Raw genomic sequence first — 17,654 nt, 5'->3', positions numbered from 1 at the left:
CCACCGGGTCTGGGACGCGAACCGCGGTCGACTACGTGGGAGTCCAGCGACATAGCCATTACGCTAACTGCTGGTTCCCCTACTTCATTCTTTTTGCACAGTATTGCTTTGGTGATACAGAGCCTTTATGATTCTGGATAAATTTTATGATTGTTTTTTCTATTTCTGTGAGGAATATCTTTGATAGCTTGATCATAATTGCATTGAATTTGTAGAATGACATATTGATTATATTTGTTCTTCCAATCCAGGAATATGGGATGTCTTTCGAATTTTTTGTGCCATTTTAAATTTTTTAAAAAAAATTTTCATAGTTTTCCTTGTAGAGATCTTCTACTTCTTTGCTTAGGTTTATTTCTAGGTATCTTGTATTTTTTGTGGCTATCGTAAGTGGGATTGCTTTCTTTGATTATGCCTCAATTTGTTCATTGTTGTTGTATAGAAGTGCTATAGATTTTTGTATGTCGGTTTTGTATCCTGCCTCTTTATTTGTTTATCACTTCCAGGAGATGTTTCGTTTATTTTTTGTGGATTATTTCTTTCAATTTTTCTATGTATATAATCATATCATCTACAAATAGAGATAATTTCATTTCTTTTCATATTTGAATGCCTTTTATTTTACTCTCTTGTCTGATTACATTGGCTAGGCCTTAACAATCCTATGTTGCAAGGAGTAGAGAAAGTGGGCAGCCTTGTCTTGCTCCAGTTTTTAGTGGGAAAGTGTTCCGCTTTTTCCCATTCAGTATGATGTTAGCTATGGATTTACCATTTATGGCTTTTATTTATTTATTTTGAGAGATTTTTTGCTATAGTGCACATGTGCTCTCAGGAGAGACAGAGATAGAAAGCAAGAAATCATCCCCTGGGAGGATGACCATGCCACAACCCCTTCTCCATTTTCCTCTCAGGATTTTGTGCACACACACTTAGTGTGAGTTTCAAGCTGCCTGGTCAGGGACTCATACTGCCATCAACTATGTGGGAATCCAGCACCTTAACCACTAGACTGCCTTCTGGCCCCTTTATATGGCTTTTGATGTGTTGAGGAATGTCTCTCTCTTTTTTTTTTTTTCCTTTTAAGAGATTGGTTTTTTTTGTTAGTGCATGTGCCCATTGGAGAGACAGAGACAAAGACAAAAAGCAAAAAATCACCCCCAGAAAATCACTCACATCCTACATGAGTTTCAGGCTGCAGGATCTGGGACTCAAACCATGTTCTACTATGTAGCAGTTCAGTGACATAACCAATACACCATCTGCTGTTCCCTAGGAGTGTTCCTTCTACACCAGTTGTGCTGAGAATCTTAATCATGAAGGGATATTATATTGTATCAAATACTTTTTCTGCGTCCACTGGTATGATCATATGGTTTTTGTCCTTCCTTCTGTTGATGTGATGTATTACATTAATTTAGCATATGTTGGACCACCCTTGTACCCCTGGAATAAAGCCCACCTGGTCATGGTGTACAATCTTTTTAATATGTTATTATTGACTATGATTTGCTAGTATCTTGTTGAGAAGTTTTGCATCTGTATTCATCAGGGATATTGGTTTGTAGTTTTTTTTTTATATATTCTTGTCTCTTTGGGCATGAGGCTATAGAGGCTTCATAGAATGAATTTGGGAGGGTTCCTTCCTTTTGGATCTTTAAAAATAGTTTGAGAAGAATCAGGGTTATTTCTAATTTAAAAGTTTTGTAGAACTTGGAAGTGAAGTCATCAGGACCTGGGGTTTTCTTTGTTGGGAGGCTATTTATTACTGACTCAATTTCATTGCTTGTTACTGGTCTGTTCAGGCTTTCTATTTCTTCCTTGTTCAATCTTCGCAAATTGTGTGTGTCCAGAAATTTGTCCACCTCATCTAGGTTTTCTTGTTTGTTGGTGTATAATTGCTCATAGTATTCTCTCATGATCTTTTGTCTTTCTGTAATAATATTGCCTGTTTCGTTACTGATTTGATATATCTGCTTCCTTTCTCTGTTCTTCTTCATTAATCTAGCTAATGGTGTGTCAATTTCATTTTCTCAAAGAATCAGCTTTTGGTTTCATTTATTTTCTGTATAGTTCTATTATTCTCTATTTCATTTATTTTTGTTCTAATCTCTTTTTTTGAATAATTTTATTTAACTTTATTATAATTATTATTTACCAGTTTGATCAGAGAGAGGGAAAGTGAGAAAGCAAGCCACTAGGTTCAAGACTTGAACCATAGTCAGCCATGTGGGAGTCTAGCTCCCTTAACTACTATGCCCCTGCTGGCACCTATTCTGCTCTAATCTTTATTATTTCTTTTTTCCTGGATTTTTTTTATTGTGTTTTTTGTTTTGTTTTGTTTTGTTTCAATTTTCTGAGATGTGTCATTAGATTGTCTCTTAACCACCTTTTTTTTTCCCCCTTATAGGTAATAGTTGCTATGAATTTTGCTCTTATAGCTGCTTTTGCTGTGTCCCATAAGTTATGAAAACTTGTATGCTTATTATCATTAGTTTCAATTAATCTTTTGATTTCTGGCTTAATTTCTTCAGTGGTTGCAGAGTCATTCAGGAGCAGGTTGTTTAGTTTCCATGTGTTTGTGTATTTTCGCGCATTCATTCTTCAGTTAATTTCAAGTTTAATTCCCTTGTTGTCAGAGTATATATCTGATACAGTTTCTATACCTTTGAATTTGTAAAGGCTTGTTTTGTGCCCTATCATGTGGTTGATCTTTGAAAATGTTCTATATGCGGGTAAGAAAAAAAATATTTTGTGCATATTGGGTGAAAAATTACAGATGTCTGTCAAGTCCATTTGATTTATGGTATTATTTAGATCTTATCTCTCTGCTTATTTTTTATCTAGATGACCTGTCCAGAGGACAGTGTGGGGCATTGAGATTTCCAGTGATTATTGTGTTGCATTCTATCTCTCCCTTTAAATCCAATGTCTGTCTTTCATGTACTTGGGTGTTCTAGTGTTGGCTGCATAGATAGTCACAAGTGTTATATCTCCTTGGCAGACTAGCTCTTGTAATATTACATTGTGTCTTTTGTCTCTTCTTAGAGTTTTTATCTTACAGTCTATTTTGTCTGGTATCATTGTTGTGAGTCCACCCTTTTTTAGATTTCTATTTGCATGGAATATCTTTTTCCAGCCCTTCACTTTCAGTGTTTGTATGTCTGTATCAGTGAGATGTGTTTATTACAAGCAGCATATAGAGGGTTTTTTTTTTTAATTCAATCAGCCAGTCTGTGTCTTTTGATTAGAGACTTTAATCCATTAACATTCAGCATTATTATTGATACATTTGTGGATTTACCTCTGTCATATGTAAGTCATTTGCTTAGTTATTTTGTGTTCTTTCATTTCTGTTTGTCTGTTTTTAGTTTTCCTGATATAGTTCTCCTTTCAGTACTTCTTGAAAGGCCTTCTTTTCCTTTTGTGACTTGGATGACTGAGAACTGATGTGGCAAAAGGGTACTGTTCCCAGAGTAAAACTCAAACCAAGCACCTTTTTCTTCACCACAACTAGGAATATTTAGTGAGAATTTAAAGCTGTGAAGTCTTTGTTTCCTTTCTCTAACTTCTATCTTGTAAAGAATTACTGAATATTACATTTATTGCTAATAATATTTTTGGTCAGGTTTTCTGGATTAAGTTTACATCTTTTTGGGTTTTTTTTTCCTGTTTCATTCATTCATCAAATGTGTTAAACACTATTCCGAGTGTTGAGAATAAGTTACAAAGATCTCTGCATTTATGAAGTTATATCCAGCCATGAGAAGCTAGCAGTAAGCATTTATGTGATATGTTAGGATATCACTGCTGAGGAAAAGAAGACCTGGTTGAAGGAAATGGTGACCCGGGAGTTCTTGGAGAAGTTTGCTCTGTTAGAGACAGTGTCAGGGCAGATTTTCTCGAGAAGGTGTAGTTTGAGGAGGAGAGTGAGCTGAACAGGTCCTGGAAGGAAGGAGAGTAGTACTAAGGCACCTGCTCACCCAAGGTGGTTGTGTTCCACTCTGCTTTTGGTTTCCTGTCTTCATTCTTTCCATTCACAACTAAAACAGAAATTGAATTGATTCACTAAACAGACATACGATGAGCAAAGCATAGTTATCTTTGCTGTACTACCTAAAAGTTGGAAACAAATAAATGGGAAGATGTGAGAAATGGACGCATATTTGCTGAATACATGCTCTGTAGCATAAAATAGGACAAGCAAGTCCCTGCCATAGGAATAGATACTCAAATGGAAGGAACAGAAAAGATTCCTAAAATTATGGCAGAAGCTGGTGTGCTCTTAATGGTGCTTCCAGCAGGAGAGAGAGGAAGTGAAGTGCCAGATAATCAGAGAGTTCAGGCCCAGTAGAAAATCATCTTCACGCAGCAGATGCTGAGTACCCATGTGTGCTAGCCCTCTGCCTGGAGGGATGGCCAAGGCAGTAGGATGTGGTCCCTGCCCTAAGATGTGTATGGTCTGCTTCTGCTTGCTTCTCACTTCCTCTTGGCTGGCTGACAAGCCTTCTGGTGTTGCCTCAACCCCTTACACCCTGCTTCCCCTGACCATGTCCCATCCACAGTGAACTCTTTCTTGCCCATGCCCCTTGTCTCATGACCTCAATAAAGGATTAAGAGATAACCAATATAATTAAACTCATAAATAAAACTGAGCATTCTACCACCTACTCGAGCAGTTTTCTTTCTCAAATAGAAACTTGTTACCTCCAAGTCCGTCTCTCTTCAGTAGTGCCTTAGGGGTGATGAGGAGAGTTCTGACCAGGGGAGCCTTCCTTTCTCCCTCTGAATAGCACTAAGTAATATAACCTTTTAAGAGGTCTCCTGGTCCTGTGAATTGCCTGCTAGGTGCTAGTAACCATCTGGAATTAACTCCAGATCTTGTACATTGCTGGCCTCATGTGCATTAAGCTTGTCCTTATTAGTTCTATTGGCCTGGGTATCTGTTTATCTAATAGGCAGTACTAATTTTTATGTTTAGAATAAGCTTCAGGTGAAAATATTGATTATTAGGAAAGTCAAGACACATTTTTTTGCATGGAAAAAAAGTCCTGACTTTTCCAATGACCCAGTAGTGAAAGTTAACTGACCACTCTGGGTAGACAATACAGTTCTCTAGTTTCTAATTTAGAAGTTTGTTTTGTTTATTTTTTCTGTGGGTGGTAGGATGGCCATGCCAAAAATCCCTTCTCGGTTCTTCTCTCAGGATTTTGGGCATACATGCATGTGTGCCCAGTGTGATTTTCAAGCTGCTGGGTCTGGTACTTGGACCACAAAGTTTAGGCTTTGTGGGATCCAGCACCTTAACCACCACACCACTGGCCGGCCTTAGGAGTATTTTGACAAGTTATATAAACTGAAAACAAAAGTTTGAAGTGTGTTTCCTGTTTAATTATGAATAAAAAAAATACATTACTAATTTGAAGTGTTAAACCCTTAAAGTAATTTATAGTTAAAAGCATAGCAAAATTCTGTTTGAGAACTGATGACCATTAGTTACTAAGACAGTCCAGATTTTAAACTTGAACACAAAACGAAATGTCTTTTAGAATAATAAAGACTTGGGTAGTGTTTATAGGCCTCTCCATTGAGCAGATGTCTGTTGAGAGCACAGCATTCGGAGCTGTGGAAGGTGCAAAGATGCAAAGCCCAGGCCTTACTTTGGGAGTGCTATTGCAGCCACCCTGCCTCCCAGGCACAGTGAGGAAGGTCTGTGGTCCACCATCAAACCAGGGTACATGTGACCACTGAAGCTGGCCATAAGTCTGCTAACGAGACCATTCACAAGGATTTTCTGATCACTAATGATAGTTGCTGTGTGTCAACTACTAGTCACTTTGTGTCCAGTTCTCACGGCCCCGGCAGGTGGGCAGGAACTCGCTAGGACTGGTGAGTTGAGTTCTACTAGTAAAAGGGGAAGCCTGAGTTTGGACTTGGTTCCACTTCTGTGCCTGGGTACCTTCCACTCTGCCACAGCCATGGAGAGTATAGAGCATGAGTGTCTCCTGCTCCCAAGAGTCATCCCCTCATCTCATTTGAGTGGCTATTTTTGGTTTTGAATTTGAATTTATATTTGGTTTTAGTCTCAGCTTCCTGCTGGTTCTCAGCTAAACAGAATTTTATTATAAAGACTTTTAGGTTGGTAACTCTGCCTATAAGAATTTCATTTGGGAACCAGCAGTTAGTGTAATGGCTATGTCGCTGGACTCCCACGTAGTCGACCGTGGTTCGTGTCCCGGACCCGGTGGCTTAAAACTCACGCCGGGCGCGTGTGCGTGCGTGCCCAAGATCCCAAGAGGAGAATGGAGGAGAAGGGATTGCGGCGTGACCATCCCCCCTGGGGGGTGATTTCTCGCTTTCTGTCTCTATGTCTCTCTGTGTCTGTCTGGCGAGCGCACGCGCCCTACAGTGAAAATTTAAAAAAAAAAAAAAAAAGAATTTCATTTCTTTTATTCTGTCCTGCCTAAGTGGGGAAGAAGAGTCTCCCCATTCTCTAGAGCAACTCACACTAATAGAGGCTAAGAGTCACCACGTTACCTATGCACTTCCAAAGTCTAGATTTTTGCCTTCCTTAGAAGTATTTCCTGTTACATTATGTTTTTGCCTTGTAGGAGTTTTTTTATTCTTTGTGTGTGTGTGTGCGTGTTAAGATTTTCATTCCACTTCCAATATAAGTACATCTTAAGACACACTTTATATACTATGAATACACTGGCTTTTAAATTCATGTTATCCAGAACAGTAAGAAAACCCACCAACTAGAAGATTCTGAGTTTATAGTTCATAGTTAATCAAGTTCAGAATTTTTTTTGTCTATTCTGAAAGTTTGTAAACTTTTTCTGTATTTGATTTAATCTAAACAGTTTCCTGTACTGAACACTGATGTACAAGGAATGAATAGAAGTCAAGAAAAGCAAACCTGGTGGGAAAAAGCATTGTACTCTCCTCTTTTTCCTGCACCAGAATGTGAAGGTAAGGAATCCTGTTTTCATTTATTCATTCAGATTTCTAACTCATCAAGAGCAAGAAATTATTTGGCTATGATATTAGATCAAGAAACATTTACCAAGAGGTTTGTGTGTGGCAAGCACTTTGCCACATACTAGGGCCACAGAGACGAATGAGAACTGACCTTGCTCTAAACTCGGCTCCTCCTGATGAAGGGGAGAGGCGTGAGCAGTACAGCCTTTGATGAGAGAATGTGAGCTGCCTTTGGATCACGGAGAGGGAAACAATCAGGCAAGCCCTGTGGAAAGAACATCCTGCATGAGGGCAAGAGGGTCTGGCAGACTGAGAGAGCAGACACCCGTGGGCTCCACCAGGTTGTAGCTGAGCCCAGAAAGGCAGGCAGGGTAGGAGCCTATCAGGAGGTTTGGGAGCTTGGCTGTTAGGGAGCGTTTAAGATGCCAGAAGGGAAGACCTCTTAAAGGATGTCAAGTTGGAGAGTACTAAGGTATCAAGTGTGTGTTGAGAACAAGTCTAGTTATACAATGAAGATGGAATTGAAAAACTAAAGGATACCTGCTGGGGTTCTTGAGAATGATAACCAAAAGGCTTGGACCAAGGCACTAGCAGTGGGGATAAAGAGGAACAGAATCAAGAGGTTTTGTAGAGACTGGGTTTGTTGAATGACTTTCTGTGAGTGAGCAGCAGGAGGGAGTTAGGAGAGACCTGGTGGTGAGGAGGCAGGAGTGGGAGCTGATTTGGTAAGGACGATGATTTTAGTTTGAGGCATATTTTGGATGAACAATCTGAGCCTTCCAGGAGACAGCACCTAGAAACTAAGAAATCCTAATCTGGAATTTGGGGAAGAAGTGGAAACTAAGGGGCAACCTAAATGGATTAGCTCAAAAACTTCAGCTTGCCCAGACTGTGGACTCCAGAGGATCTATTGACTATTGTGTTTAATTAATATTCTCTCCTGTCAGAGTCCTGAAGGATTATATTGCCCTTCATCAGTGTTTGTGTATTCGCATTATTTATCATGTCCCCCCAGCTCATTTGTCGTTCACTTGGAGCCAGTGATTTCACTCATGAGCTGTGATACCTTGCATACACTGGTTGCTCAGGAAGCCTCCACTGGCCTTCCTTTGCAGCCTGGACCTCAGCTGATTGGTCCAGGTGGAGGGCCGGCTTAGCTAGTTTAAAGCTTTGAGAGTGTTGGCTTTTCTCTGTTTTTTAGCCATAGACAGCTTCTCAAACTCTGCCTACCTTCCCAAAAGTGTGGCTGTATCACAAAGGGAACGTGGAGCCAAGTCTTCACTTCAGCGTTTTTGCTTATTTAACAATACTTATGAACGGCCTGTTGCTGCGGTTCTGACCTTAGTTAATATCTGCACAGCCCTTTAATGTTTGTGAGGTACTCATAGTTTTTTATGTAACTCCTATCAGAGTCTTATGAGATGTTTTCTCTAGTTTCAGATGAGGAAGTCTCAAGTTTAGTCATTTGTCCAAAATCATTTAATTAATCAGCCATTAAACTTGGGCTAGAATCCAGGCATGTTTTGTGTGATGCAGAAGATTTGCTCTCTACAGCAGCTGTCTGCACTTGGTGCTGAGGCAGATGCCAAGGCCTTAGGGGGCACAGGTGAGTTTAAGGCACAGATGCTGTTAACGGAACTCAGGTCAAGAGTGCACAGAGCTGTGCTGTGGAGGACCACAGGAAGAGCCAGGAGGGAGAGAGGGGCAAGAGCATGAAACAAGAGACTAGTTTCTTGTAGAAGCATAGCATAGTCTGAGTTCAGATGTCATTTGTGAATCAAGGATTATTTAGGTATCCATGGTCCCATTTTCTATCCTTAATTAGTCAGGAATCCAGGTCCAACTCTTAGCCCTACGTTCTTGATTGTATATACAGTCTCTTGCTAGAGACTGGTAAATGATAGTACTTAATGGTGTGTATGTGAGTATGAGTGAGTGAAGTGGCATGTAGACAGACTCTCCATGGGTTAGTTTCTGATTGGCCTTTAAGTCCTAACTGGGAGTTAAATTGACCTTTAAGTCATAACTGTGAGTTGCCTGGAATAGACAAATAACCCTTCTTTCAGCTACCAGGGGGGAGGGGGTATGTGGTCTCTGGAGATAGCCAAGAAAATAGGGAGTCGCTCTCCCACTCAGCAGAAGTGGGTGGGATGCCTGGAGCTTCTAATTTTGCAAATAATAGAGAGGTCAGCCAGGGCTGACTGGGGCTCTTAGCATCCCTGCAGAGGAGAAATAGCACAGCATCTTTTTACAATAACTGAAGAGACAGAGGCTCAGAAGTAAGGAAACTTGTCCAAGTGCCCGCCTGGCATGAGAGCCGCCTTGGTGTATATTTGTATGTGCATTCATCTCATAATTGCATGCCTGTATTGTGCCAGGCACAGTTCCAGGCTCTGAGAATGCAGAGGCAAACAACACAGCTCTGTCCTCTTAATCAGGGGCCTTCTGAGCAGGGACTTGAGGAAATCGTGCAAATCCTGTTGTGACCACTGGCGCTCTCTGCAGGGAGAAGGACCAAGCAGGTGCACTGGTGCTGAAGCAGGAGTACATTGGGTGTGTCTCAGCATGGTTGGCAAGGGAGGTGGCATGGGAGTGTGAAGGAACATGGCCAGCCAGGCAGCAGAGACCCAGACCACAGAGGGCCAGGCAGACTGCGATGGTGGAATTGTCCCAAACAGCGATGTCTGATCTCATGCCCTCAGGTTTTTAATGCTTTGATGGCAAAATTAATGTCAGTGCACATATTGTCATATAACAGCTTTAAACTGAGAGCCCTGCAGGGAAGCAGTGCAGGCAGTGGTTCAGGACTGGGGCTTGGGAGACAACTCTGAGTTGGAATTCAGGTCTCTTCCCAGCTACCAGACCGTGGCAAGAGCTGGGCCTTTGCCTACTCTGTTGTCTGTATTTGTGAAAGGAGGCTGAAAAGATATGCTTCCTTGTAGGTGTGTGTGAAGGGTAAAGTCCTTAGAATGGTGCCTGACACAGAGACCTATCCTGAGACATGGTGGCTGTCAATATAAGCATTGTGAAAACATCAGCCGGAGTTCATCATTGCCCTTTCTGAGGGCCCTGTGGAATGAGAAGGTCTTCTGTACCGATAGAATTTCCGAAGCAGGAAAAGACAAATGGGGTCTGGGGTGGGGAGTGGAGATGGTCTACCTGGCTAGTGGAGGAAACAACCTCCTCCCCACTTCACTCCCCTCATCTAGTGTGTGTGAGAGCTGGGTTAGGTCAACCAAGAAAGGAAGGAATGGAGCAGGCCTGGTCTCACCAGAGTGTGCACGGACTCCTCCCAGCTGTATTAAAGCAGTCCAAGCTCCCACAGCCGTGTTTTGGGTCAGTAGTAGTTACAGAAAATGTTACTGGGTAAGCCAGATACTGTACTTGAAGTCTTACACGTCCCACCTTTTAAAATTTGTACAGCAGCATAGTCATGGTTCTGTTTTAGAGGAAGGGAACGAGGACTCAGAGATTAAATAACAAACAAAGTTATATCACAAATCAATGACATAACCTGGAATTGACTGAAGACTGTCTAATCCCAGATCCTGGTTTATTCTCATGAACCTAAACTATCAGCTTCAAGTACCCAGAGGCATCAGAACTAAAGGCTGTGGTGAGCCCACTGTATGGCCAGTGCAGTCGTGGAAGGAGGCTGGGCAGGGTCCAGATGGCCTCACCTTTGTCACAACTTTGCCACCTGATGTCAGAGAGTATGACAGATAGCGCCAGTCTGACCCTTTGTGGTTTTTATATGGGGCAGATGTATCGTCTTATTGAATACCGTATGGTAACTGCCGAGGAGGAGGGGATAGAGGGCTATTCCATTTGGGAGGGTTATCCCAGTTTTGAGAACACAGGTGCTCAAGGGTTTTAAAGGACTCACACATCGTGAATGTCAAAGCCAAAGTCCCAGTCCAGCCCTACTCAAGTTGTTTTTCCTGGGCCTCTGCCCAGCTTCCTTCTCCATGGAGTTAAGGGGTATAAGAGGCTGGTCTAGAGTAAGACCAGGAGGTCTCAGCCTTGGCTGTGCAGTAGATTCACCTGGATGCTCTTGAGGAGACACTGATGCTCTGACCCGTTAAGGTGGAGTCTCTGGTGAGGGCCTGGGCTTCCATCCCTGTTTGAAAGCTCCCCATGTGACTCACCTATCAGTGGGTTGGTTGGGAACCACTGTACTTACTGGATTTATTTGACTTTTTTTTTTTTTTTTGAGGGGTTTTTGCTGTAGGGCGCATGTGCTCACCAGAACGACAGAGACAAAAAATGAGAAATCACCCCCAGGGGGGATGGTCATGCCATAATCCCTTCTCCTCCGTTCTCCTCTGGGGATCTTGGGCACACATGCACACGCACCTGGCATGAGTTTAAGCCACTGGGTCCAGGACTTGAACTGCTTTCAACTACATGGGAGTCTAATGACATAGCCATTACGCCAACTGCTGGTCCCTGGATTTATCTGATTTTCATTCCAGCTTCCATTTCATTCCCATTCTATGAGCCATTGGCCCAATCAAACCACTAGCCTCATTTCTTTTCCCTGTTCCACGAATATATAGTAAATATATAGTTTAGTGTGTTGTTGAGAAAGAGCAGACCAGGATGTTACCCTGGTTTGTTTTCTCCTTTGCACTTTGTGCTGTCTGAAATTTCTTTGTTCATTCGTTATATGAACATCTATATAGTACATTACCTGTCTCCCCCTGTGCGGTGTTTGTTCTTAGAGCACAGGCCTTGTTGGTCTTTTTATCCTGTGTCCCCAGGGCCTGTCACATTATAAGCGCAGATATAAATCTGATAAACGAATGTCTCATTGGTAGAATAACAGGAATATATGGTTACGCTGGCCTTTTTTGTTTTCAACTCACTAAACAATCTGTTCTAATATTTTTTTAATTGGCATAACTTTTTCTCATTTACACTTGGCTGGCTGTGCTTTTAGTAACTACTTAGACTCTCCAAGGGTTGGGAGACCTAATTGATCTAGCTTTTCAGCAAAAAATGAAACAAAAATGTATGTTTCATAACTGTGTCTTAATGGAATTTCCCCCTTTCCCTCTTTTCCCTTCTCCATTCAAAATGATTAAGAATGTTATACAAATGCCAAGGGAGAGAATGGTATAGAAGAATATCCAGATGTTAAAGAAATACCCAGTAATAAAGAGCGTCTGTTAGATTTTAATAGGGTAAGTTGACTGTCCTCCTCCTTATTATTAACTTAAAAATGGCCACCACCTCCCCTTGTCACTAGTCAGAAACCTGGGAGTCATGAGAGCTCCCCGGACCCCTACTCCAGGAAGCGCTAATGCCTGTGGGGATAGGCTTCCTCCTCTTCTGCCCTTCATTTGGGTCTGCATCATCTCCCAGCTTGACTCTTTACTGCTGGAGCTTCCTAAAGAGTCCCTTCCTTTCTCCCCATCTGCCTAGAGGTTTCTAAATGCAAAGGTGATCACTTTGCTGCCATTCAGACCCTTTGCAATTTCCCAAGTGCACCACCAGGGAGCCTTTCCAGCGCACTTTTCCCTTCCTGCTCTGGCCTCTGCAGAATGGATTTTACCCTTTCTCTGCCCCTGCTGCACCCTGTGTAGAACTCTTCTTCTAGTGACCCCTCTGGCAGGCCTTGAAGGCAGCAGGTATGGGGCCTATGCCTGGTTCAGTCTGTTCTCAGCCCTTCCCCTGGTAGGCAAATGAATCTAGGGAAACTTCTTTTTCTTAGATAGGTTGTCAGTGTCAGTGCAAGTCCTGTACAGGTAGTCTTCTAAAGCAGTCTATGGTGTCGGTGTCCGCACCGTACTGCCCACAGCTCTGTCAGAGCTCACAGGCCAGGCAGGTGTTGGAGGTCTGCCCTGCCAGCGTCAAGCCCTGAACAAGAATCCTCCTTGAGGCCTTCCTTTCTCTCGCCTTCACACACAGCCCGCCTGCGGTTCTGATAATTCCACTTCTCAGGAGTTGCACTGCCTCTCATTCCTCTCCATCTCCACCATTACCACTGCGTTCAAACCACTGTCCCCTCTCCTGCACAGCTGCCATGGTCTTTTCATTGTTCTTTCTGCTTCTGCTTGTTTTTTGTTGTTGTTGTTGTGTTGTTTTTTTTTTTTTTTTCCTCCTGCAGTTTGCTTTCCACAGAGCAAGGCAGAATAATCTCCCAGGCAGTACCTCACTTAGTCTTCCCGGCGGCCCTGTGAGGTGTTGTAGGTGCTGTCGTCATACCTATTTGCTGAACAGAAAACGGAGGCACCTGAAGAATAAGAACGGCATCTGTGCCCCATGGGTCAGAGATGCGAACTTTCTGATTGGGGGTGGGGTGGGGGCATCCCTTACAAGAAGCCCCGGACAGTACAGGACCCTATTGGAACACGACCTCAAGGCAGCAGGCAAGCTCCTGCTGGTACTTGGCTTTTAGAGTCCAGCTGAGCAGGCCTCTTCTACCGAGAGCTACCTTCCTGACCACTCCTGTCTGAAGTGCTCTCCTCGCCCTCATGGGGTAGTGCTGCAGTCTGAAGTTTGGTTTGTTAGTTTGCATGTTCATCTCCATTGGAATGTAACCCCGGCAAGGCTGGGCCGTATCTGTCCCACCGTTTTGATTCTCCGTGCCCAGCACTGTTCCTGGCTTGGAGTGAGCACTCAAAGACTTGTTGAAAGTTAGTGAATTCCTTTTATCCTACCCCAAAAGATGCAACATTTTGTCCAAATAACTGAACATGTAGAAGGATTTTGGATCCTTCATAGGTCAGGGAGGAGAGATTGTTTTGCTCTGAAACAGAGAAATTCGTCACGTTTTTTTAGAGGTTTTCTTTTTTCTTTTTTCTTTTTTTCTGCTATAGAGTACATGTACTTGCTGAAGGGACAGAGAGAGACAGGAAGTGAGAAGTCATCCCCCCAGGAGGGGATGGCCACTCCTCAATCTCTTCTCCTCTTACGATTTTGGGCACACACACTCATGTGTCCAGCACGAGTTTTAAGCCTCTGGGACTTGAACTACCGTTGGCCATGTGGATGTCTAGTGCCTTAGCCACCATGCCACCTGCTGGCCCCAACTGTTCACATCTTTGTAACTCTCCACAGGAAAACATCAGTGATTTATTTTTTTCTCTCTAAGTATAAATAAAGAGTATCTCAGCCCTTTTGAAAAACTAAGTCTGTCTTTCTGATCAGTTGAAAATTATTTCTTTAATTTTAGGTGTCTTCTGTTTATGAAGCAAGGTGTACAGGAGAGAGAAACTCTGGAGCAAAATCAAACGGCTTCCGCAGGAAGATGTACTCCAGTGCTAGCTCTGACTCGGAAGACACAGGCTCAGAAGGTGGAGGTGAATGGGTGGACCCTAGTGAAGAGGAGCTCTTTTCTCGAACTCATCTCTAAACTGCAAAGTGTAGTGCAAATTATTTTTTAAAATGATATGTGATGGAAAATTACCCTTTGTGAGGCCTGTTAATCTAAAACAACAACTTAGGTTTCTTCTTCAATTCTTCAATTAACTGATTCAGATCAGTAATTATCTTTCTCTTCTTGCTTATTTTAGAGTTGAGGACAGCTATCCTGTTGAAGATTTTTTTCCAAGCTGTTGAATTCTTGGCTATTTGAAATAGACTAGATTGTGTTGTCAAATCAAGAATGGGTGTGCATGTGCTTGTCTTAGAAGTATCACTGCTTTTTGCATCTTAACTGCGGTTATTTTCCTTCTAACTGCAGTTACATCACTATTACCTTATTAGCATTGCAGTGTCAACAACCACTTCTGGTATTCAGAGGCTTTAGCTTTGGAACATTTAGACTTTGTTCTCTAAGAACTGGGGTATAAACACCCTGCAGTGGATCAGGGCCCTCCTCAAGGCAAGAGAGAAGCACAGGTGACTCATCCACGGTCTTCAGTAAAATCTCATGTACATTTGAAGTAGGAACTACAAGGGTGTGCTTTTAGAGACTTTCAGATACTGTGCTTTCTCTCTTAGGATTGTCCCCCCAAAGTATCATGAGAGATACTGTGGTTTGTGACTTTCTTGCTAAGGATCTGGAGTGTGGGGTAGTTTATGAGGTGCAGTGGGGTAAGAATGCACACCCCCACCCCACCTGTTCTTATACTGCAGTTACATTTACAGCTCAACACCATCCAGGGTTCTTTGTGGTGAGCCTTCCATATATGGCATCAACCTTAGTTGCAAATGATTATTTTCTGGTGACCTGCATTGAATCGAAATCCCCAGAACTTGAAGTTGTAAACATTTGTCATGCAATAAAGGCCACCATCACCCCAAAGAATCTGTGGCTGCTGCAGCTAGCTGCTCTTGTGGCTGTGGGATCGTATAGCTTATATCTCATTTTGTGTTGGAGAGAAAGTTCTGGACAAGCTCCGTGTGGTGGGTTGGGCGGGGAGAGTAAGGACTTTCCCACATACCCGTGTGATTGCTATGCCAGTCGTTGCTTCCTGTTACTTTCCAGTTGTCCTCGGTGAACCCGAGGAGTCGGCACATTCTGTACAAGTTGTGTTTGTACACAGTGGTCAGCTCCTCGAGCTTTCCTGACACCGTGCAGCAGGTTGAAGCCAGGAGGAGCAGTATTTGCAAAACCTGAACATTTAAAATTGTTCTTTTTTAACCAACTCGTTGTTTTGAAAGAACACCTAATCTGTGAAGTCAGTTTAGCATATCCGTAACATCAGGAATGGCAGGGAAGTCTAAGAATGGACTAGACAGCTTCACCACTCATTTTGGCAGGCAGTAAACATACATATAATTTATTAGTTGGGAGCTGAACTGGCAGTGAAATATATGATTTGCTTTGGGCTTTTGGGTTTTGTTGCCTTTTTCTTAGTTGATAACACAGAAAACGCCATCCAAGGCTGTGGAGTCATTGAGGCTCTGATGTCCTGATCGTGAGAAACCGACACGCACGTTGGGTTTGATCTCACCACATGGTAGGGTTTATTTTTATACAACACATCTTTTGACACTTTAAAGTGCCATTTTGTGTGTATGTGTGTGTGTGTGTGTGTGTGCGTGTGTGTGTGTGTGTGTGCATGTGTAAGGTTTTATGTTGCTGTTATTTATTTACAGACTTCAGATTAAGTTTATATGTATTTTTCTTTCTTCTGGAGCTTCCTAAAAATTGATTAGCATCTGCACTGAAATATAATTTAACAGCAAAGGCAAAAAAGGATTGGAAGTTGTGAATTCTTAAAATCACTACAGCAACGATTATCCTAGAAGTCGTTGCTTATGTAGCAGAGACCAAATAAGTAGATTTCAAATACAGCCTTGAGCTCAGTTGATTTTGGATAGCTGCTGTTTATCAGAAAAGGGCTCCAGGTGGCAAAGGTGCAGACTTCTTCAACATGGGTGGGAAGATACAGCACCTTCCACAGGGGAATGGGCATGGATTATAAATGGGCAAAGGGATTAACAAATTATGTATTTATTTGTTTTCATAGTTAAGTGGCTAAAGCTCAGGGGCTTTCAGCCAACAGAGTTGAAAGTGTGGTTTTTAGTTTTGTGAATGGATGATCACAAAGAAAAAGCATTAAAAAAAGTTGGCAAACGCTGAGACGCACCGTGGTATGAAGCGCATTGCATAGCCATAGCACTGAAGTATCAGTTTCCATTCCTGGGCTGAGATTCTTTTCCCCGTGGTTGTATTGTTCTGATTTCACGTACACCAGAGTAACTGATTTTTTTTGTTTTCTTGTGGAGTTAACACCAAATAAAAAATTTTAAAAACATTTTGTTGTTTTTATTTATCATAGCAGATTCTTTCATATTTATCATAGCAAATATTCTTTCATTAAAGAACTGCAACCTCCCCCTTAATTGTGTGCAACAGTAGATGATTTCAAAAAAACAAAGTGTGTTGGGGCCAGCAGGTGTCATGGTGGTTAGGGGCAGTGGACTCCCACATGGCTGACCGTGGTTCAAGTCCTGGACTGGCGGCTTGCTTTCTCACTTTTTCTTTCTTTCTCTTTTTCTCACTCTGTCCCTTTCTGGTCAAATTAAAATAAATAAGTAGATAAAGTTAAGTAAAATAATTCATTTAAAAAAAAAAGTGTATAGGTGTCAAAGTGCAGGTTATTTAGCTCTGGGCTGAAAATGCTTCCTGCCTCCTGGCTAGAGGAGAAATTGGGCAGGGACTGTTGAGAAGTGCAGGGTGACTCTCCCTTGTCCCACTCCTACCACACATAGGAACTGTTTGATTCTTGAAAAAAAAAAAACTTTTTTTTTTTTTTTATGGTAGGTTGGTAAGCAAAGCTTTTGTCTTTTGTTTTCTAGGGGGAAAACTATGTATGTCAACATGATTGATGTTCATTATAAGAAAACCAAAACAAAAGAATCAGTATTCTTATTTTAACTTGTTATAGGGCATGTGCGCTTGTCAGAGAGAGACAGAGCAAGTGAGGAAGCAGTCTGCACAGGGAATGGCCACGCTGTAGTCCCTCCGCTATTCTCCTCTTGAGATGTTGAGCTTTTTAAGCCATCAGATCTGGGACTTGAATCACACAACTGGCCATGTGGAATCCAGCCCACTTAACTACTATGCCACCTGCTGACTCCAAATCAGTGTATTTTAAAAGAAAACGCATCTGTACTTCCATCAGCCTCAAATACTAACTGCTTACATTTGTGTAACACCTTTCTGGACATCTGCATGTATATATGAACACATACATAGAACAATTCAAAGAGTGTGC

The 17,654-nt window shown here is 42.2% G+C and overlaps 1 protein-coding gene across 4 annotated transcripts in view; it reads left to right on the top strand.

Annotated features, from left to right (window-relative positions):
* KIAA0232 (KIAA0232 ortholog) overlaps positions 1–16,691 on the top strand; it is a 113,537-nt gene extending 96,846 nt beyond the window's left edge. For 3 of the 4 annotated variants that reach the window (XM_014589827.2, XM_027773867.1, XM_027773869.1), the window contains 3 exons: positions 6,861–6,969; positions 12,067–12,164; positions 14,159–16,691. In XM_014589827.2, coding sequence (XP_014445313.1) covers positions 6,861–6,969; positions 12,067–12,164; positions 14,159–14,338 — 387 coding nt within the window. In that variant the 3' untranslated portion in view covers positions 14,339–16,691. The remainder of the gene's footprint in view (positions 1–6,860; positions 6,970–12,066; positions 12,165–14,158) is intronic. The other variant, XM_027773868.1, reaches the window with a different exon arrangement.
* Positions 16,692–17,654: the final 963 nt, after the last annotated feature.

Source organism: Tupaia chinensis, unplaced genomic scaffold, assembly GCF_000334495.1.
Source record: "Tupaia chinensis unplaced genomic scaffold, TupChi_1.0 Scaffold000384_1, whole genome shotgun sequence".
Classification (NCBI taxonomy): Eukaryota; Metazoa; Chordata; class Mammalia; order Scandentia; family Tupaiidae; genus Tupaia; species Tupaia belangeri.
The sequence above is the reverse complement of the archived record's forward strand: the minus strand, read 5'-3'. Positions and strand labels throughout refer to the sequence as shown.